Here is a 22,574-nt window from a genome sequence, read left to right on the forward strand (position 1 = left end):
TTTGCTGGCAGAAGCACTGCAGGCTGATCCTTGGCTGTTTCCAGAGCAGCTCTGCTGACCATGTCTGGCCCGTGGGCCTTGAGTTTGATACCCCTTGTCTTAAAACATTTGCTTCATTTGTCAATAAGAAATCCCAAGCCATATGACTGGGAGGAGTTGAAACTTGCCTTAATAAGGCAAACTTTGTTACAGTTCTTGTATTTGGTTGTACCACAAGTGTGCTAGTGCCCATATGTATGTAAGCAATAGCTATTTTCTCTCTTGCATTATTTCCAATATTTGAGGTCCTATTATCTCTGTTGGTAATATCAGTCCAAGAGTGATAAGGATCAAAAAAACATTCATGAATGTTTTCCTTTTGTGTCAACTATTCTGGTCACCAGAATTAGGATTCACCTCTTAAGAAAAAAAATCAGCATTCTTAGACTGGGTAGTTTTTTTTTCCTCTTTTCTTTTTTTTGAGATTTAATATATAAATCAATATCTTCAGTTTCTGGCCACAGCCCTTTTTGTTTGTAGCCATCTTTAGTGACTATTACTTCAGTGACTTTCCTTCATTGGTTCAATTTATAAAGTAAGTGCTTATGGAAGTTCTGCAAAGAGAAGACTATTGCTTTAAAGATGCAGCTGGAAATTGCAGATTCATTCTTTATAATATATCTGGATGGAAACAGTTTAGCTAACATACCCAACTTCTAATTTATTTGTGTTCAGTTGTAGTTTCCAAAAGGGGTGTTTAAAGCAGATATGCTGATAACATTACTTATAAAAAGATGTATTTGTAGAGGTTTCAGCTCATTTGCAAATGCTTTCTATTTCTTTTACTCTCTTTGCTCTGAGCAAAACAACAGTGAAACAAAATTGAAAGAATCAGATTACATATTGGTGAAAATTTCCAATAGGAACAGAGCAAGATTGAAACTCTGGATTTAAAAGTATGTTTTCCAAACTTTTTACCTAGAACAGCTCAACGGACTACATCTGCTTTAAGAAAAACATAACTATTTAATTTAATTTGCCGTACAGAAACAGAAGTTTTAACAGGATTATCTTTTCAAACTTACTAAAATTTGCATTTACTTGGTTTATTTAATATTAGATCCCGTTCATAGCATTAAGCAAAGATATCCTTAATTTAACTGAAATCTTGAAGTTCTATTCCTTCATGTTCAACAATAGGCATTTTCAATGTAACACTTTTTAAAATATTGTGTTTTTACTGTATCTTCCTCTAGATAATCCTTTACCATTACTGACAAACTAAAATGGGGTACTAAATGAGAAAAAAATTAATGTCCAATATTCAGTTGGTAATTCCTGTAACTACCAACTATTTGACTGCTTACCAGATCACCATGCATTTGAAAGTATGGTTCCAGAATGGAAGGAGAGACACAAGTTTTAGATAAAACACAAATGCCAAACATATTTATGTAAGAAGCACCATCATTACTGATCACTTTTTATTTGGAGTCAAAAATGCCAGCAACAGAGCAGACTGAGTTGGCACATCAGGCTGGACAAATACGTGATTGTAGCCATATTTCCACAGGCTAGGAGCAGCAGCACTGAGTTACATGTTGAGGCAACAGTTGAGTTTTATCTTTCTGACACAATAAAAAGGATGGACAGCTACTGAACTGGTAGAAACCATGCAGGAGTTAACAAAGGTACGAATAGGTGTGCAATAAATATCTTCCTAAAAAATTAGACGAGCAGGAGGCTCACTTAATTTCATTAATAGATAACATTGTTTTAAATATCAACTTTTGCAATACAGTATTAAAATTACTTTCAAATGTTATCAACCTATCCCTAGTAAGTGGCTGCTTGCTATTGGCCTTAGTTTTAAACATGTTTTGCTGTCTTTTTGCACCAAATGACAGTATTTTAGTGATCCAATTTTTCAGTTTATATGAGTCTGGAATTAAGACATTTATTTCACACCTTACAGATGTATACAGGAAGTCTACTGTTCAGATTCATCTTCCACTACTTCGATTCTGCGTGGCCCATAAAGTAGAACATAAGCTATATGCCAGTCTCCACCACCCGATAACCTCAAAATATCTTCGGGGGTAACAATGCTGACTTTGTCATCATCAAATTTAATCCATTCATCTGTGGGAGAAAAAAAAAACCCATAGTCAGTAACACTTTAAATGACATTAACGTGAGAGCTAGCATGGTGTAGTAATGAAGGTGCTGGCCTAGAAAGCAGGAGACTTGAGTTCTGTGGGCATGAAAGCCACAAAGTGGCTTGGGCATGAAAGTCTGTTGGGTGACCTTGGGCATGTCATTCTTTTGCAACCCAACCCACTCAAAAGGTTGCGGGGAAATCAAAGGAGGAAGTCTTAGATATGTTGCCACCTTGATTTATATATAAAAAAGGCAACATAAAATAATAGTGCAGAATTAATTTTTCCATTTATTTTTCAAAAAAGGAAGGCAGCCAACTAAATTATCCTATCCTTTGGCTATTTTTTTTAATTGCTTCAATACCTTGTTTTCGTTTAACCCAAGATACATAGTGTCCAGAAGAGCTAGATCTTCCTTGATGGGTTAGCACTGCCTGTAGCTCGTAATAACCACAATTATTGGAACCAATATCTGAGAAGGCAAAGAAGATGGTACAATGTGATATAATAATAAACACTTTACATATTGTTATCCATTTATTTTGAAGCTCTCACTTTCAGAATCGGAACATGGGAAACAGATTAATCCCCAAAAATACATATGGAACAATGATTTCTAACCATCAATAAAACGCATTCTCAACTTTGTATGCTTGATCCGGAGCTTTCCTGAAGGCCTCTGACACCAAAAAGGAGGCCAGGGAGTGACGTGTGCAAGCGGCGACAAGCAGCCACAGAAATGGGCTGGCAGCGGGCTCCTGCTGGGCAGGGCTGGCAATGCCGCCACAAGGTGTCAGTGGAAGACACCTCCCACCCTCAAAAATAAGACCTGGTGCCTGAAACACAGTAGCTCAGGAATGAACTGTAGGGTCCTTGGTGTTTTCTTGAATTTGGTTGTTTTCTTGCAGATGTTTCATTACCTGACTAGGTAACAGCATCAGCATTCTGAGCGTGGGATTTGTTCATGCTTATATACAGTTTTGGTGGGGCTATTTTGCTTGGTAGTCCTTTAATTAGAGTATTCTCTTCTGCTTATTTGTTTGTCAGATGCTAATCCCTGCTTATCTGGGTGTTAGTTTTGGCTTTTTTTAATGATCTCTTTTAAATGTTGTGTAAATGTGGTTTATCTCTGAGTGTCTACTTAGGGCTGCTTTGTCTGAGTGTCAAGCTTCCAGGAATTCTCAAGTATTTTTTTGGATCTAACTTGATCAAGGATGCTCATGCTTTCTCAATTAACATAGAGTCTGCCTATGGGTTGTGAAATTAAGCAAGTTTTCATAGTGTCTTCTGACTACTAGTTAGTGTTCATGGAAGCACTCTGTTAGTTTTCTGCCTGTCTGCCCTACATAGTGGCTGCTACAATCCTTTTAGTGTGTGTTGTAGACAATTCATTTTTTCTTCTTCAACTACTAGCTCTTCTGGTTTACTTAACATGAAAATTATACTTAATTTGCTAATTTCTGTGTTGTATAGCCATTAGCTTGCCCTTTATATTTAGCTGTAACCAAGTACTATAGCATATAATTTATCTTCATATTGATTTCAATCATAGTATCAGATATTCACTAATTGGTACTCCCAAATAATAAACTGCTTTCAATGTTTAAGATAAGACAGAGTAAAAATATCTGAATTCTTAAATGTCTTTCTACTTACCCTCAGAAAAGGAAAATGGTTCATACTTAATCTCCTTCTGTGAGCCATCACCTTTACTAGACTTCAAAATAAAACAGAAGATGTTGGTTTGAATTAATTTGGTAACTATAAAATATGGCATTAAAATAAGTAAAATTCCAGGACAATTTTTATATGTTATTATTATTATTCAGAAATGATTTGTAAAATGGAAAGCTAAAAGTTTATGGCTCAGATAGTGGTGGAGGCTGCCTGCTTGTTTAAATGCTATGATATATGAATCGGAAAATGTGGAGCACCAAGAATAAGGGGATCACAAGCAAGGGAAATCAAGTTATCTTTCTGTGTGGCACAGGTTTTTCATACATACTTTATTTCTACAATACTGATCCAATAAAAACCACGAGAACATAAAAATTAGGGATACAGTATTTGACGGTTAATAGCACAACCGTTAATATATCAGAAAGTAGCAGCTTTATGTGAAATATGTATTTGCCCTGGACAATGCTGCAGAAGAAGCAAAATAGGAGAATTATTCATGTTTCTATAGAAATTGCAATACAGAGGTACATGGACAAGGTTTAAGTTTTGCTGCACAGAAAGAAAACTTAAGGGGATTTTGGAATGTCTGCCCAGTAGAAACAATAACACATGCTATGCTGGAAAGAAGTCCTCCTTCAGCCTATGGAAAATGAGAGATGCTAAATAGCTCGCCAACACCCAAGGTACGCTTGAAATCCAGGTTTTGCCATTATGTGGTATTTTATTGTTCTCCAGTTGATATTACCTATCATCTATCCTTTTTAAAAAGCACACGACTGGCCTTTTCAGAATCCAGAGTACGAAGAAATGCAGCTGAGGATTAGTAACATGCTATCTTGGACAGTAAAGCATCCCTTCAAGTAGGAAAATGTCCTCTGCCAATACAATGGATAACAGGCCAGAGTGGAGGAACCGGATCCTTTAGTCAATAACAGATCATCAGCCTCCCAAATGTAATCTCTATTGAAGGGATTCCCACCTCAACTCTGAGGGTGATGCTGGTTGCACAGCTTGCCTGTCAAGAATAGCTTTCGCCATTCCTATGGAATTTCTTCACAAAAGCCCAAAATACAAAGGACATGTTTTGCCCTGCTGAAAAAGGCTGCAACCCAAATGGAGTTCCAAAACTCCAAGATAAAAAAATAACATCAAAGACATTACTAAAGTACATATACCTAATTGTTCTGCTCTTAACAATTAAGGTTAACTTAAAAATAATAATTCTATCCAGTGAACTTTAGAAAATTTACTTATGAAACTGCAGCTGCAATTTATTAGAGACCATGGAATCTAAATAAACCTCAACAATAACTCTTCACATTCCATGTCAGTCTTTTTACTACAAATTTTATTATTAGAAACATGATCATTAGCAGTCTAACTGATGTTTGGTTATAAGCTTAACTTTCATAATACTGGGCCTGATTTAAGACCTGATCTACCTGTAAGAAAAATGCATGTATTGTTAAATGAAACTTAAAGATTAATCAAACTTAATGGTTACCTACATTATTTGGTTGCTGGTTTACTTTTTTGTCTTCCAGGTCCTTGAATTTTGATCGATATGGGACCATCTTTTCTTGAAGGCCTGGAGTACAGAGTTCATATACATCCAACATAAGTGGAAATTTAACATCCTGTAGCAAATTAAAAGAGTTTCATAGTCATGTAAATCATCATACAAAGCAAATCAGCTATCTTAGATCTTAATTGCATTCCATTTAAAATAATACTGTCAATAATCTAAAATTTTAAACAAAGTATATACATCTAAGGCTCAGTATTTAATATTTTAAATGTCTCAGGAATATAGAAAACTGCTCCATTTCATATATGACCATGAATTCATCTAGTTCAGAATAGTACCATTAGCACGATCTCTCAGATATTTTAAAACTCCCATTTATATAGACTCCTAAACTGTAAAACATGAGCTCTGTGCTTACTTTTCCATAGCCATAAATAGGAAAGAAAAGAAAAAAAATCCAGATTATGTAATATTTTCCAGGGTCCTATGCACTTTATTGTACACAACCTTTAGAATGCTTTAGCAAAAGCACTATGAAGCTGATATAATGCAATCTGGACTGATTCTGCCTGGACTTCCATTCACAGTATAAAGATAGTAAATCAGCGTATTTAATTTAAATTACACTGCAGCTGAATATCAAACCTTGATTGTTAAATGTATAAAATAGAGAATTAAACCACATAGATCAGGTGAAAAAACTTAATATCAAACGTACTTACTTTGAGAACTTTGGCATTCACAGATTCTTTCTCTTTGTAAAAAAACCGAACCATTTGAATAGTAAGGTATGCAGGCAAGCGACTTATCTTGGACTAGAAGAAAAGCATTCACTAGAATCAGTGGGCATGAAAAGCTACACCAATTTAAAGAGAGCCATAAATGCATCAAAAAGATTTACCGTAAAGACAAAACAAATAGGTTTTCAAACCAAATAGTATAAATAATGCAAGTTACTTCTGTTTGTGTTATACTACTCTCTTTCTCTTCCCTGAATATATGCATTATGAAGATATATTTTATTTACAAAACATCACTTGTTTTTATAGATATATGAAAACAAACATATTTATCAATTTGTGTTCCACCACAATCATGAAGTGATTCTAGGTAGCCAACTGATTACAATGAAGAAGTTTAGAATAGGGAAGTCATATGACAATCTCTATGTCATAACAAAAGTCCATCTATTTTTATTTCAGGGACTTTTAAATCTTGCTTCACTTGTATATAGCCAACCCTTAAAATGGCAGATCATAAGTAGAGTTCCATTACCTTAAAGGGATATTACAAAGGTATGCTCACCGTTTTTAAATAAAGGGCATTCCTTTGCAATGTTGGTGATAATTTAGTTATTTCTTCTTGAAGACGCTACAAGAGAAATATGTTGAAAAAGATAACAAAGATTAGAAGGTGTGCAAAATTAAGTATGACATTTCATATGTCCTTTTTATAATTCTGTGCAGCATTTTAAATGATAAATGTAATAAGAACAAATCATGCCCAAGATTTACTGAAATCAGAAAGGTTTTTTCAAGAAATGAGGGAAGGAATTCTCAATAGCATAGAGCCAAAAAGCTTTTTATGCTCATGCAACTTGCATTCATCTTGTGGACATTTTGATTACTTTTAGCTGCCAACTATCACATGTATTTCCATGAGGAAATACATGGAGGGAGAAGTAATATAGGTAGGATGGGCAATTTGGATGTTGGATTCAAAATTCAAGTAGCTCCAGTCAATATGGCCACATTATCCTGGACAATGAGTGTAGCAGTGTGGCAACATTTGGGGAAGCGAGGTTTCCTTTTCCCTATAAAATAAATATGGCATGGGATAACAATTTGGATTTAAAGGCAGCTGTGTATAAGTCCTTACAAGCGGTATTCCCCATCCACCCCAGGATTATGTAGCTGCCCCCCGCCCCGGGTTATGTAGCTGCTTTCACAGCAGCAATGTAACTGCAGGAAAAGACAACCTTGATTCAAGGAATTGAAAGCACATTTTGGTCTTGGAACAAACTGTATATTAATTGCTTCTCTAAAATATATGAAACATACAACTGGAAGTTGGAAAGTATATTTAGAACACTATTTCCAGGGGTGGGATTCTACCAGTTCAGACCGGTTCTATAGAAAACGGTTTTGATTCCGCGCAGTTCGGAAAACTGGCAAATCGTGCCCCTGGCTGGCCCTTCCCCTCTCCGCCTACCCCTCCCCTCCTCGCCCAGTCAGTCCTTATCGCACATGCCAGACATTGCGTGTATGCTCAACATCGCTGACTGTGTTTTCTCCTGCGCAGTCACTCCTTAAGATTTTTTCCCCCCTTCCAATGATCAGCTGTTCCGATGATCAGCTATGCCGGGATACCCCTCGCTGTCTTACTGCTTCATCCAGGACGCATCTGAGGCCCAGGAGGCAAAAAAGGGCAGGGGGTCCCCCCCCCACGCTGTTTTTTGCCTTCCGGGGCCCCAGGGAAGCTTCCTGGGGGCAAAAACACCCCCACAGGAGCCTTCCTGTGATAAACACCCCTGAGGTCCAGCAAGCCCAAAAATGGAGCCCAGGGTGGTGCTGTGTGCCCCCTCCCCGCACTCCAATTTTTTGCCTTCCTGGGCCCCAGGGAATCCTTCTGGGAGCAAAAACGCCCTTCCTAGGAGGCTTCCCTAAGGCCCAGGAGGCAAAAAAAATGAGGGGGGTTGCTGCATAAAAGGAAGCCATGCCCCCTGTCACATGGCCACGCCCACAGAACTGGTTGTTAAAAAATTGAATCCCACCCAACTATTCCACATTTCAATTTTAAATTCTTATTTTAACACTTCATGTTTTCAGAAAAAATGAAATATGTTAAATGAATGTTCGCTGTTACATAATGTCTTAGAAAATAAAATATCAAAAAAAGCCCAACAATCTGTTTCTTCTTCAAAACTCTTTGTGGACCAAAATAACCCCCTTTAAATAAAATGCTGCAAAAGCTGCTTGAACAAAGAAGCTGTAGTAACTCACCAATTTAAGACCAGTGAAAAGATATTTAACTTCCTGATTGATAAAACAACTAAGCTGGAGTTGATTCTCTCTTCCTTTTGTGACTTCTTCCTCTTCTGCTTCTGTGCATTTCATGCTTTACAAAATATTAAGGACCAAATATGAAAAATACTGAACTACCACTAAGCATTGAACTTAATGATTTGCAAAAAGTTACCTTGCTTTAAGAAAGCTTAATTTGCTGCAACAAAACAACAGCTCTTATATCAGCATGTATTATTTAATGACACTAAGCAGTTCTTTAGATAACTATTGGATTTTTTAAAATAAGCTGGCATAAACCTTTCTTTAAAAACAACTTTAAATATAATTTATAAAAGCACTTAGCTACTGGTTACAGAATACACTCTTAGTGAGGATTATCTCTTTAGTAAGTAAAATGTATAAAACAAATCCTACATATACTAATTGCATTACCATCAGCATGGTTTGTTATTTCAGAACGTTTAGGATACATAGTTTCAAACTCAATACTGAAAAACTGGTCAATTAAGCTTTTCTTTTTAGGAGGTGCCGTTGCTGCTGTTTCCGAAACTGAAGTGTCAGTCTGTAAAAGCAAACAAATATGTAAGCAACAATACAAACGGCTTATAATTTACTCTTACAAAGCTGTCTGTTGTACTTAAAAAAAAAAGATAGCCACTTAGAGGTGGTCAAAGAGAAAAAAAATATGAATGGGTTACTTTGAACAAAACCTGGGGACATAGATCTTGTTCAATTCTATGTCAAGCATTCTAAATCCAAAATTGGTTAGAAAAAAGTAGCTTGGATTCCTAGCAGCTTTAGTTGAAATTGGTAGCTTGCACAATATAAAACAAGTATTTTGTATTTCCAAAGTTGCTTCAGAGCACCTATGCAGCACCTATGCAACTCATTAGAACATAATGAAAGAACAGCTTGTTAGACCAGGCCAAGGCTCAACTAATCTGGCATTTTGTTTCTCACAATGGCCAACCAGATGGTCTCAGTTCTAACAAACTGGAGATGGCCATATGTTTCTTCCCGTTGTTTCCGTGCAGCTGGTATTGATAAGCATACAAGTGCTAACCTGGCTCTAATACTGAATCTTCAAAACTAATTCCACCTGACAGACCTTTCCTTTAAGCAAGCAACCATGTCTAAATCGCGGTAACCAATTCTGCAGATTTTGCTTTATTAATAACGATTTTTTTGCTTGTTCTTAATCTTCTTGCCACATGGATGACCCCCCCAGTCCTAGCATTTTGAGAAGAAAAACTGTTCCCTATCCATTCTTTTCATGGCAAGCATGTTTTCACACATCTTGCTCACCTCCTTACTTGGTCATCTTTTTTCTAAGCTAAGGAGTCCCAAATATTCAAATCTTTTGTTGTATGGAACTTATTTGCTCCAGTATGGAATTTTTTATTTATACTGAACCGGAATCGTCCTTAAATTTAACCCAATTCAAAGAGATCCCTTTGGAATTTTTCACAATGTTGTTTTCCCATACCCTGAATACTCTGATATTATCTATATCTATTTCAACTCACTGCATATTAACTTTTGACTCTAAGAAGTTGTTGTGGTTAAGTCGAGGCTTGTTAAGACTGGATGCAATTTTCTTTTATGAATTTATATTTTTTTCAGAGAAGAGATCCACAGGTTTCACAGATTCTCAAAAAGACCCATGGAAAAAAAAGATTAACTCTTGATTTAGGCACTTTCAACAACTTGCTTGCAATCAAATCGTACTTTTATTGCTGTTAAATATTGCTAAGATTATTGACTATAAAAACTCAGCTACAACCCAGTATTAGTCTTAGTTATTTCCATAAAGACTTACTTCCATTACTGCATCATCTTCTATACCTTCTAACTTTTGCTGCAGTACTCGCATCATTTGTACCCAGCATTCATTAGCATCCTAAGGAATAAGATAAAATTAGATCACGGGAATCCAACAAAAATATATGTTGAGCATGTATCATATACACATCATCTAAAAATACAAACATTTGTATGCACACAGGTGCATATATACACAAATGAGAAACACTTTCTTATGTTACATTTATTCTAAAATGTTTCCTTCAGCAGCTGGGACTAGCAGCTGATAAGGAATCATAAAAATATAGCCATTAATTATCATTATGGAAATGGTAAAATAAAAGATACATTTTACATAAAATATGCAGACTACCAAAAAAATTAAAAAGTATCTACCTGTTGAAGATATTGGCCTTGATCTCCTTTCTCTGCAAACTGAGGAAAAGCCATATGTAAAAACTGGAGAAGAATAATCGGAGGGATACTGGAGGAAGTTTTGTCCATAGAATCAAATAAATCTCTTAAAGCTTAAAAATAAAAAAATAAAAAACAATAAATTTCATAGAAATGCAAGGTAGTATAATAAATGCAGCATGTTCCTCAAATGCAAACTCTTTATCTAATGCCCAAGACAATTAATTATACTTTGTAGAAAAAGGCTATTTAAATATACAAATGCACTATCAGTCTATTTAAAAGATACTGTACAATTGATTATACAAAGCAAGTGAAACAATTATATTGTTGCATGGAGACATTTTATACAGATTAGTGCAGCTATTGGAACAAAAACTGTTGCTGTTAAGCAATGCAGTCATAAAAGTATGTCACGTGACCATGTCGGTTAGCAATTTTAATTGTGGCAGTACTGGTTGTTGTTGTTAAGTGAGGACTATTAAGCCATTAAGAAAGGACCTCCAGTTTTTGCAACTTCCAAATTTCTGCTGGCTTTACCAATGACATTGCTCATGGAAAACTGACAGGGAACATCAAAAGTCAGAATCATATGACAGCAGAGATGTTGCAATGACTAGAACTCCAAGTCTCCAAATCCTTCTTATTCAATATCATTGCAAATCTGAACGGTTGCTGCTTATCTTAAACATTTATTTTATGTAAGTCATTTAATATTAGGCCACAACTGCATATAATAGGTGCAGCTTCAATTGTACAATACAAAAGTGATTCATGTCAATCTAGTTTCAAAGTGAAACTCTAATGGAACGAAATGCAATTAATAGGCCAATAACCATGTACAGGGAGTTGGCACTTTACAACTATCTTTGAGCCTGCAATTGTGGCTGTACATTGTGATGGCTATAAAGCAGGTCATCACATGACCCTGCCCAATTTGGCAATCTTTTTTGCAGAGGTCAAGTGAACACGGCAGTCATTAAGCAAATATATTGCTAGACTGCCAAATGACCAAAATATGGTCACATGATTTCTGGGGAGAGAGGGGAAGGAGATGTCAGAATTTTGAATTTAGGACATGTCTGTTTCAAGGTTTGCAGTAACTTCGACCAGTTGCTTAGTGACCGGTTGTAAGTCGAGGACTACATGTACTGTAAAACTAATAAAGTTAATTATAATCACTTATCTGACTTAGTTCTTATCCAATCTAGCATAAGGCCACAACATGATATATATCAAACAAATGTATGTATATTCCCGTTAGCAATTATTCAGCCCATCGTCTAATAATAAGTTCTGTACAGGCAACTGACTTCTGATTCTTTAAGGCTGTGCTGAATGTTGCTAGTAATGTAGCAAGATTTCAACAACTTGACAGAGATGTTTCTCTTCACATTTTTGTTAACATTACACTAAAGAATGAACAAACAGATTGGGCAAGATTAACCTAACAAACCAACTAATCAGAGATCTAGCTAGAGCAGTGCCAAATAAGAGAAACATAAGCAATTCTACAGAGTAGCCAATGAACATACCGTCCCAAAATCTGATAACAGCATATTCAATAGTTGACTGTTCCTGTTTGTTTTTTCTTAAATGAAATGGCATAAATCATAATATCCTGGTCAAGGGCAATAAAGTAAACAAGCAGCACTCATTTTCCAGTGTTCCAAGTATTTCTGGATTTTAAAAAGCTGCAAATTTCAAAAGGAAATTTTTTTTAACAGTGATCAATATTTGGCTACAATTCAAAAGGTGGTAACTAAAACTCAAAATCTATAACATACTTTAAATTGTGCTAGGAAAAAAAACAAAATATCTTCTGAGCAACATACTGGCCATTTTATCGGGAGTAGCTAAATATCAGAAAACTCTGCTTTACTCTTGAAATACAAACCTGCAGTAATATACTGAGCAGAGGCCATTTCCCCTGAAGCTCTTAGGGCACCAGCATACCTAAAAATGTTTAAAACATATAGTTAGTTTGGCCTTGGAATTAACACAATAGAGAAATAATATTAAAATGGCTTTTATCTGGAAGTTGACATTCATCTGTGAGATTTTGACCACAACCAAGGAAGTTGTTAAGTTTGACTACAGAACCAAGAAAATTTGGAATTCTTTCAGTTTGGAAGCCTTGGATAGGCTGGTTACCATCATAACTGAATACGCACTTTAGCTGCACATAAATAAAAGTGCACATTCAAATTTGGAGGAAGATATATTAACTTTGAAACATGTAGCTTTAGTTGTTTTAAGGTTTCACTGAAAGATACAATTGACCAGGTGTGTCTAATTTTTTGCACCAACTGTAGATCATGCCGTCATATAAGGAATGAGAATGACACATTCAACCGTTCAGTTAGCGTTATTTTCATAGTTCAACCATTCATTTATTATCACACAAAGTAAAGGTAGTCTTTGACTTACCATTTTTCATTTAGTGACCGTTCAAAGTTACAATGGTTCTGAAAAAGGTGAGTTATAACCATTTTTACACATGACTGTTGCAGCATTCCCATGGTCATATGATCCAAATTTGGACACTTGGCAACTGGCAGTTGCAGTATCCCAGGATCACGTGATCATCTTTGTGACCTTCTGACAAGTAGTCAATAGGGAAGCCAGATTCACTTTACGACCATGTTACTAATTTAATAACTGCAGTGATATCACTTAACAACTGTGGCAAGAAAGATGGTAAAATGGGGCAAAACTCACTTAACCACTGTCTCAAAACGTTGGACTAAATTGTGATCATAAGTCAAGGACTACCTCTAAAAGAAGGAATATGTGAGCTGAAATATGGTTTCACCTAATAATCCTGGTTTGCTTCTCACTACTTTGTACGGATCAAATAAACACACCAGACTAGTTGTATGGATCAGACCAAAACCACCGCTGACTACAATTTTATTCTATTCCTACAGTAGCCAATAGTATGTCATAGTAAGCTCATGAGGTGGAGATGCCTGCAATAGCACTATCTCATTCATATTCCCTGCAACTGAAATAAACCTTTTGTCTTTACTAAAGGAAATACTGTATATGGCCATCTATACTAGTAACTACTGACTGTCGTGTCCTCCCTTCATAATTAAACCTCATTTCTAATTAAATATATCCAAATGAAACTATCTTTATATCTTGTAGGCATTCCATATTTAACCATTTTGAAAAAATGTATTTCAATATAATCCTGATCAGCTATTTAATTAGATTGTCCCAATACTAGTATTTTAAATAAAAAGCTCTACTATTTTGAAAGAAGGGGAAAATTCCTTACTCATTTCCCCAAACCTGTATCTTATTACACTGCCTTCTCTAGTAACTCTAGCAGCCAAATAGCCAGTAACTTCTCCAGATGATGAAATCTTAATTTTACTGATAGTTTCATAAAATTTAGCTTAGAACCATTTTTACTGTTGGTTGACATATTCAACTGCTTCTATTATGTATATTTTATTATATACATTATCTTTCGTCAGTTTGATCTAGTGGTTAGGGTACCAGGCTAGAAAGCAGGAGACTGTGAGTTCTAGTCCTTCCTTAGCCAGTAAAGCTGGCTGGGTGACCTTGAGAGAGGTCACTCTCTCAGCCCAACCCACCTCACAGGGTTGTTGTGGACAAAATAGGAAGATGAAAGTGTGCTAGATATGATTGCTGCCTTGATTTACTTGTAAAAATAATAAAGATGGGATACAAATAAATAAATAAAAATATTTCAGGATAATTTGTAAATATACCTGAAACAAAGAGCCGGTAGCTTGCATCTACATTCCACTCAAAAAAGAGGGTTTCCTTCCCTCCCCCCTTTTCTGTTGCAGCCCACCGTAACTCCTAAAAAGCTGCCCTCTGAAACAACCTAAATGTGTATGGGAAAGCAAAATAAGGACAGAAAATGTAGGAACTGGGTAGGCCAACCGTGCAAGCAAAAACATGCTCTGCTTCTTTAGAAGCATTTTTGGATACAAACCACGAACTTCGAGGATAATTTATTCCATAAAAGGTTGCTTAACCAAACACTTCATCCATTTAAAATATTTTAAAGTAAGATCAACTTTAAACCTCCCTTTTACATATATAATCCTTGATATTCCTATATTTCAAAGATTCTATCATAATTGTGCCAGATACACTTTATAAAATGAGATGGGAAGCATCTAGACTTAATAAATAGAAACATTAAGCATGAAAAAATGATTTTAAGGATATGCTGGATTAATTTTGTCAATGCTTTAGTTATCGTCATTTTCCAATGTACTAGAATCTGCAGCAATGGCACATTTAAAATATAAGCTGGTATTAATACTTCATGAAACTGATCAACTTTGATCACTAATCAAAATAAGATGCTAAAACTTCATGAAATAAACAGTATAGGAACCAGAAACATTTTTCTAAATAGCTCTTTCTAAAAAAACTCTCAATTCCACTTCCAGAATAGAATTCAAAACACATTGGATTCCTATTATAGTTCTACCACATTTGAATTATATATTTGTTTTTCATTTGAACTCTAAAATTAAAAATGAAGTTTACTACTTAAACTTATTCTAGCTTCTCTTTCCTATTAAAAATACTACTAGCTACAATCTATACTGCTTCATATTAAAAAAAATGAATAAAATTAACAGCATTTTATTTGGAGTTGTGATACCTACCTCTTAAGAGCTTCTTTCAATTCTGGCACAGAGCGAATACACTGAACTGTTGCATTCATATAACAAGTATTCCCAAGATTTGTTAAGCCACATGGCAATTCCATCTGTCACAGAAATATTAAAAATGTTTGTTTTATATTAAACACTGTATTTTTAGAAATGTTTTTTGAGCATGACCTCTCTTTACTGAACATGGTATTTGCACTAGTTCCAAAAATACCGCATTTGGTTACAATGATATCTGTCCTTAGTTGTATCTCATTTGGACTATTATTTATTTATTTTGGAGGCCAGTTGACTCCAACATACTATCCAGAAATATCTGAAAGATCATGTTTTCCAAAATTAAGCTGCCTGTTCACTGTCCACATATATCAATTCCTTTTTGAAAAAGGGAAAGAATACTTTGTTCTTTCAGAATTTTTAATGTTTGTTTAGCTTGCTATTCTTTTGTTTAGCAATTTTAAATTGTTATATTTCAAAACAATCAGAATTACTGGGCAATTTGGATATGTGTCTATACACCACCCAGTGACTGGGCAGTTCACAAAAAGAAAAAGAAAACCACATAATAAAAAACAATAAAAATAAAGGAGCAAAAAGTTAACAAAACAATGAAAAATACATATATAACTTTTAACTACCCTAGCCAAAAACCTGGGCAAAAAGCTTGACCCTGCTAAAGAGTAAGAGCCAACCCCAAAAAAGCACAGAGAAAGGGCACTTTGAAATCCTAACAAATAGCAACATTTAATCAAAGAAACCCATAGTGTGTGAAACTCATTAGATAGATTCAACCAGGCAGATGCTACGGAAGTTAATTAGTCCTACAAGTAACCAGGCTCAATGCTACGTAGGGTTTTAAAGCACCTAGCACCTTGAATCTCACCTGAAAGGAAACTGGCAACTGACGCAGCTTACAATGCAGGGGACTTAAGAGACATGGTCATTACTACCCTCATTGGTGCATTTGAGACATTTGGAGCTTTTGGAGAGAGCTACAGTAATAAGCTGTGAAATTACCAGGATATGAGTGGCTGTAGGGCCTTCCTATCCAGGGAAATGTACAAGTAGCACATCAACTGGAGATTGGGAAGGGTTTTCTAGCTGCAGCTGCTCGCTAAGTAGGGGCTATATATAGAGAAGGAGAATGCTTTTTTTCCAAAAGTGCCATAAGAATTACTTTTATCATTTTTTTACTTGAGCAAAATCATATTTCCTTTGAAAAGTTATTTGCTTATTTGCCTAAGATAAGCCATTTAGTACAAATCAAAAGAGTTACCATACAAGGGGTTACTTACATTCACCAAATGGCAATGATTTAAAATTCAGTTCACCCCCAAAAAGCAAAGATAGGCACTGTTTGAGAAAAACAATGTTTTTCAATTTAGAGCCTCAATTTCTGTTTTGAAAACTATGTTTATAATACAGACTTTTTTCCCCAATCATGTCTTATTCTCATAGACTTCCTGTCGTTTTCTAGGCAAAGTTTCTGAGAAGTGATTTGCCACTGCTGCTTCTTAGAACTGAGAGAAAGTGACTGACCCAGTCACCCAGCTGACTTTAAGCTCAGGTGAGACTAGAATTCAGGGTCTGACTTTAAGCTCAGGTGAGACTAGAATTCAGGGTCTCAGTTTCTGGCCTGATGCTTGAACAACTACACCAAAAGCGGATCTCTATTATACATATTACTTCTCATTAAATTTGAGGCCATACATTTCTCAGCATTCAAAACTGGGAAGAAAGGCTTACTGCTGAGGCTAATTGTTCTTCTGTCATATCTTCAACAAAGACAGGCCGGGCTACTGGTTCTTCTGGAAGGGCATCAGCAGAGCCCATCATTAATAAGGTCATCCCCTATTGAAAAGGTACAACAAGTTTATCAGCATTTGCTCTAAAAATTAAATATAACACATACATTAGTCTTCAAGAAGTTAGTTTTAAAATAAAACTCAAAATCAGTTTTGATTCTTTTTTGATGTTAAAGAGTATTGTGGCACATACAAATTTAAATTATGTTTATTTTATTACCATTTGAAAAACAATGCAAAGTATTAATATATACTAGGCTTGTCCAACCCGCGGCCCATGGGCCGCAGGCGGCTCAGGTCGCCTCGTAATGCGGCCCAGTGCCCAACCCAACCTTCGTGCCAGAGCCAGCGAGGAGGAGGAGGAGAGGCAGGCGCGAGGCGGGGCGAGGTGAGTGCCAGGCCAAGCAACAAGAGAAAAGGCGGGCGCCATCAGAGCGCCACCTCCTGCTGTTGCCGCCGCCGGCACTGCCGCCGCTTCTGCCCCCGCCGCCTCCGCTTCTGCCCCTGCCGCCGCTTCTGCCCCCACCGCCGCTGCCGCTTCTGCCCCCGCCACCGCCGCCGCTTCTGCCCCCGCCGCTGCCGCCGCTTCTGCCTCCGCCGCCGCTTCCTCCCCCACCACCACTACTTCTGCCCCCGCCGCCGCTTCCTCCCCCGCCGCTTATTCCCCCGTCGCCGCCACCGCTTCTGCCCCCACCACCGCTGCTGCTTCTGCCCCCGCTTCCTCCCCCGCCACCACTGCTGCTTCTGCCCCCGCCGCCGCCGCTTTTTCCCCCGCCACCGCTGCTGCATCTGCCCCCGCCGCCGCTGCCCCTGCGGCAGGGGTGGGGGAAAAAGCAGCGGCGGTGGGGGCAGAAGCGGTGGCGGGGGCAGAAGCGGTGGCGGGGAAAGAAGCGGTGGCGAGGGCAGAAGTGGTGGCGGGGCAGAAGCAGCAGCAGTGGCGTGGGAAGAAGCGGCGGAGGTGGCGGCGGGGGCAGAAGTAGCAGCAGTGGCAGGGCAGAAGCGGCGGCGGGGGCAGAAGCAGCAGCGGTGGTGGGGGCAGAAGCGGCGGCGATGGGGGCAGAAGTGGCGGGGGCAGAAGTGGCGGCGGGGGCAGCAGGGGCAGAAGTGGCGGCGACAGCGGGGCAGAAGCGGCGGCGGGGGCAGCGGCGGGGGCAGAAGCAGCAGCGGTGGTGGGGAAGGCTTCTGCCCCGCCGCCGCTCTGCCCCGCCGCCGCTTCCTCCCCGCCACCACTACTTCTGCCCCGCCGCCGCCTCCCCGCCGCTTCTTCCCCGCCGCCGCTTGCCCCCGCCCGCTGCTCTGCCGCTTCCCGCCACCACTGCTTTGCCCGCCGCCCCGCCACCGCTGCTGCATCTGCCCCTGCCGCGCTGCCCCTGCGGCAGGGGTGGGGGAAAAAGCGGCGGTGGGGGCAGAAGCGGTGGCGGGGCAGAAGCGGTGGCGGGAAAGAAGCGGTGGCGAGGGCAGAAGTGGTGGCGGGGGCAGAAGCAGCAGCAGTGGCGTGGGAAGAAGCGGCGGGGGGTGGCGGCGGGGGCAGAAGTAGCAGCAGTGGCAGGGCAGAAGCGGCGGCGGGGGCAGAAGCAGCAGCGGTGGCGGGGCAGAAGGCGGCGACGGGGCAGAAGTGGTGGGGGCAGAAGTGGCGGGGGGCGGCGGCGACGCGGGGCAGAAGCGGCGGCGGGGCAGCGGCGGGGGCAGAAGCAGCAGCGGTGGTGGGGGAAGGCTTCTGCCCCCGCCGCTGCTGCTGCTGCTTCTGCCTTCCAGTCCTGCCTCATCCAGCCGGACCATTTGCAGGAGGAGAGGTAGGCGTGAAGCGGGCGAGCTTTCTCCCCCCCCACTTCCCACCCCCCGCAAAATTTGGCCGGAAAATAAACTGTGATAAAAAAACTGTGATAAAAAAAACGTTATAAAAAATAATTTTTAATAAATAATTAATAATTAATAATAAAAACATCTCACTAATTTCATTTCCAAATAAATTTAATATGTTAACTATGTTTTCTATGGTTTTTTGGGATGATCTAGTATGTTACTCTTATTTTATTTTATGTGCGGCCCAAACCAAATTTTCATCTTCTAATGTGACCCAGGGAAGGTGAAAGGTTGGACACCCCTGATATATACCCTTCTGTTCCTTAAGGAATCAAAGTAGTTACTCTTAACTTGCTGAAAAGTTACTCTACTTTTTTCCCTACTACAAAAATCAAACAGTATCAGCAATCACATTTGATTCTCATTTTTAATTTTGATTGTCTCCAAAAAGATGCTAAATACATGTAAATATATTACAGTATTAAAAGCAGAATTTAACTCTTTATAACTGCAGACTTAGAATTTAAAAAGTAAGACACAGTCAACTGAATCCTCCTCCTCCTGTTCCCCATTCCCAATCACATCACGCTTTGAATCATTCCCAACTGAGGCAGCAGAGAATAGGTAAACCCTGCTCTGTTATGCATAGAAAACATCCAAACCGTTATAAGTATCTAATGTAACCATGTAATACTTACACTTTTTATTTTGATATTACCCCAATCATCATCCTATTTGAAAGAAAGAAAATAAATGTAAACTTTTCCCAATAAAAGTAAGATGACTCAACAGATTCAACAAATACATCAACAGCTAAAGAGGAAATCACCAAAGGTAGTTAGATCTCATGGCAAAGGCCAAAAATTCCTCAGAAAATCTACAAAAATAATTTGATATTATATTTAATTTATAAATTCTATCAGAATATAAATTTATGCTGATGTGTTCATTATTGCCTCAATACATTAAATGTGTAAAACATACAACAGCAACTGTGTGATAAAATATTATCCAACTCTACCTTTAAAGTTCCACCTTTCACCATCACTTTCTGTCTGTCAGGCTGAACTCCAGTCAAAGCAAAAAGCTGTGCTTTGAATACCATTGGAGGTTCATCTGTATTCAGCTCCACTCCATCGAATTTTTCTTTGCCCCATTTTACATTAACTGAAAAACAAGGATTTGAAGTACAACACCAACACTGCTAATAAAATACTAAAAATTAGACACAATTTTATGCATAACTACTGATTTGGTAGCAATGGTTAGAAATATAAATTATAAACAATAAAGTCATACAAACTTATATTAAGAATGCCTTTCCTAAAAAAATTATACTTCAGTTTCGGCTGTGCTGACTGGCTGGCTGTACTACCAACAGACATGAATATTCTGCAACTTGTAATAAGAGGAGTCTTTACTGAAATACCAAATTTACATTCATATAACATATTGTTAAAACTGATAACACCAATTTCTAAGGAAGCATGCATCATATGCTATTCCTACATTATTTCTACATGAGTAACATTTGGTTATATAGGAGTTGAAATAACATGGAGTGAAATACAATCCCTTTTCTTTCTTTTATGCTTCTCATCTGACAGTTCTGTGAGAAATCAACAGGGGTGTCAAACTCGCATCATCATGGTGTCGTCATGTGACACATGACTTTTTCTAAACTGGATCCAGCCCGCAGGCCACGAGTTTGACAGCCCTGCTCTACGTGAACACTATTTTGTTCCAGGATCTATTTGATCTTTTGAAAACCAGCTTTTAAATATGATGGTTTGCTTCCCTTTCCTATAGGTGGTAGAATTCATTGCAGGGCACACACAAAATTAATTCTCTAAACAAGCCTTCCCTCACTTTACACTATTTCTTGTCTGGGAGACTATGTTGTTTATTATGCCTGATAACATACTACTTGGTAAAACAAAAGTTAGAGGCTTGGAATTTACAAGTACAGATAGTCCTCAACTTATAACCACAATTGAACCCAGCATTTGTTGCTAAACAAGACAGCTGTTAAGTGAGTTCACCCCATTTTATGAGCTTTCTTGCCAGTTAAGTGAATCTCTAGAGTTGTTAATAATACGTTTGTTAAGTGAATCTGGCTTCACCATTGATTTTTGTCAAAAGGCCTCAAAAGGTGATCACATTAGAACAGAATAGAATAGAATTCTTTATTGGCCAAATGTGATTGGACACACAAGGAATTTGTCTTTGGTGCATATGGTCTCAATGTACCAATAACTTGGGACACAGCAATCATCATAAATATGAATCAGCTATCAAGCACCTGAATTTTGATCACATGACCATGGGGAAGCTGCAATGGTCCTAAGTGTGAATAATGGTCATAAGTCATCTTTTTCAGTGCTGCTGGAACTTCAAATGGTCGCTAAACAAATGGTTATAAATCGAGGACTACCTGTAGTTTGAGAATAACAAATGCATTAGGTCCCAACGACAGCATCATCACTATTTTTATGATAGAACTTCATCTTTACTTTTTACAAGACAAAAGCACAAATATATTATTAAATGAGAATGACAAGAGCTGAAGTCCCTGAAACAGCTGAATCATGAAAGTACTTAGGTTTTCTCACCATTCAGATCCATTTCCCTATTTTGTTAAATATATGACCCTTGCTAATAATCTTCAAATGCACCCATAATTGAATGGGGGCGGGGGGGGGAATAAAATTACTCTGGTCAAGTTCCACCTTTTGCAGGTTTGCTCCAAAGAAAATCCGGGCTCTAATATGACCGACTACTACCCCTCTTTCAAAATCACCTAGCAAAATCAAGGCCTGTGCGAGGTTGAGATTGCACACACAACCAACCACGGTTGTTTAAACACACACAAACACACAACCCACCACGCCTCGGGCAGCCTCGTTTTCTCCTCGCCCTTTCCTTCCCGCCGAGGTTTCCCACCTTTCACCATCGAGGCAATCCTTCCCTGACAGGGGCGGCACGAAAGCACGCCGTCTACCCCGGCCTTCCTTCGCCAAAGCCCTGCTCTGGGGCCGTTCCCTCCCTACCGCCGCCAATTCCTGCCTCAGCGAAGGGCAGGAGAGCGCAAAGACCCTGTGCAGCTTTGGAGGCCGAACTAGGCCCTCGGGAGGCGGGGGACGAGTCCCGCATTCGCGAGAGGCGGCTGGCCAGACTCACCTGTGAAAAGCGGCATGGCTGGCGGGGTAAGCAAGCAAGGGGAACGAGCTTAGCCCAAGACGGAGCTCTAGCAGCGCGGCAGCTTCTTCCTCCTCCTCCCTCCCTCCCGCCCTCGGGGTCTTATTCAAACCGGCCCCTCAGGATGACGCTGCAAGCGCGGATGGCTGCGCACGCAGCTCCGGAAAAGGCACCGCCGCCGTCTCCTCCTCCTCGGCTCTGCTCGCTGGAGGTCCTACAACTAGGAAGGAAATGGGGCCTAAGGCTGCCTGGGTTTCGTTGCGCTTGAGACGGAGGTTTCTCCCGCCCGTTTTTTTTTTCTCCTTCTTCTTCCTCCCTGTACTCTGTCAGCCTTTCTTTTGACTGCTTCCAGCTACTGGTGTCACTAAAACAAGGGATGAGAGCAGGGGTGCCCAAACTTGGCAACTTTAAGACTTGTGGACTTCATCTTAAAGTTGCCAGGCTTGGAAAGACTAATCTAGTGAAATGGGCGGGGAAATTAAAGATGTAGCAACTGCGTTCTCTTCACT

At 38.9% G+C, this 22,574-nt stretch overlaps 1 protein-coding gene across 2 annotated transcripts; it reads right to left on the reverse strand.

Moving 5' to 3' along the window:
* Positions 1-1,428: 1,428 nt before the first annotated feature.
* USP14 (ubiquitin specific peptidase 14) lies at positions 1,429-22,161 on the reverse strand. Of its 2 annotated transcripts, none has more exons than XM_026699334.2 (16): positions 22,048-22,161; positions 19,889-20,034; positions 19,566-19,598; positions 17,006-17,110; positions 15,254-15,357; positions 12,487-12,545; positions 10,572-10,702; positions 10,192-10,272; positions 8,843-8,934; positions 8,349-8,463; positions 6,652-6,717; positions 6,069-6,161; positions 5,327-5,455; positions 3,795-3,855; positions 2,503-2,610; positions 1,429-2,121 (listed from the first exon to the last, which is right to left on the reverse strand). In XM_026699334.2, exons 1-16 carry the CDS (start codon positions 22,061-22,063, stop codon positions 1,970-1,972), a joined length of 1,491 nt encoding a protein of 496 aa, XP_026555119.1. In that variant the 5' UTR covers positions 22,064-22,161; the 3' UTR covers positions 1,429-1,969. The 2 variants fall into 2 exon arrangements, with proteins under 2 accessions (XP_026555119.1, XP_087787273.1); XM_087931147.1 differs by having other exon boundaries at positions 21,753-22,161.
* Positions 22,162-22,574: the final 413 nt, after the last annotated feature.

This window comes from Pseudonaja textilis, chromosome 3 (genome assembly GCF_049901715.1).
Source record: "Pseudonaja textilis isolate UNSWEBS1 chromosome 3, rPseTex1.2, whole genome shotgun sequence".
NCBI lineage: Eukaryota > Metazoa > Chordata > Lepidosauria > Squamata > Elapidae > Pseudonaja > Pseudonaja textilis.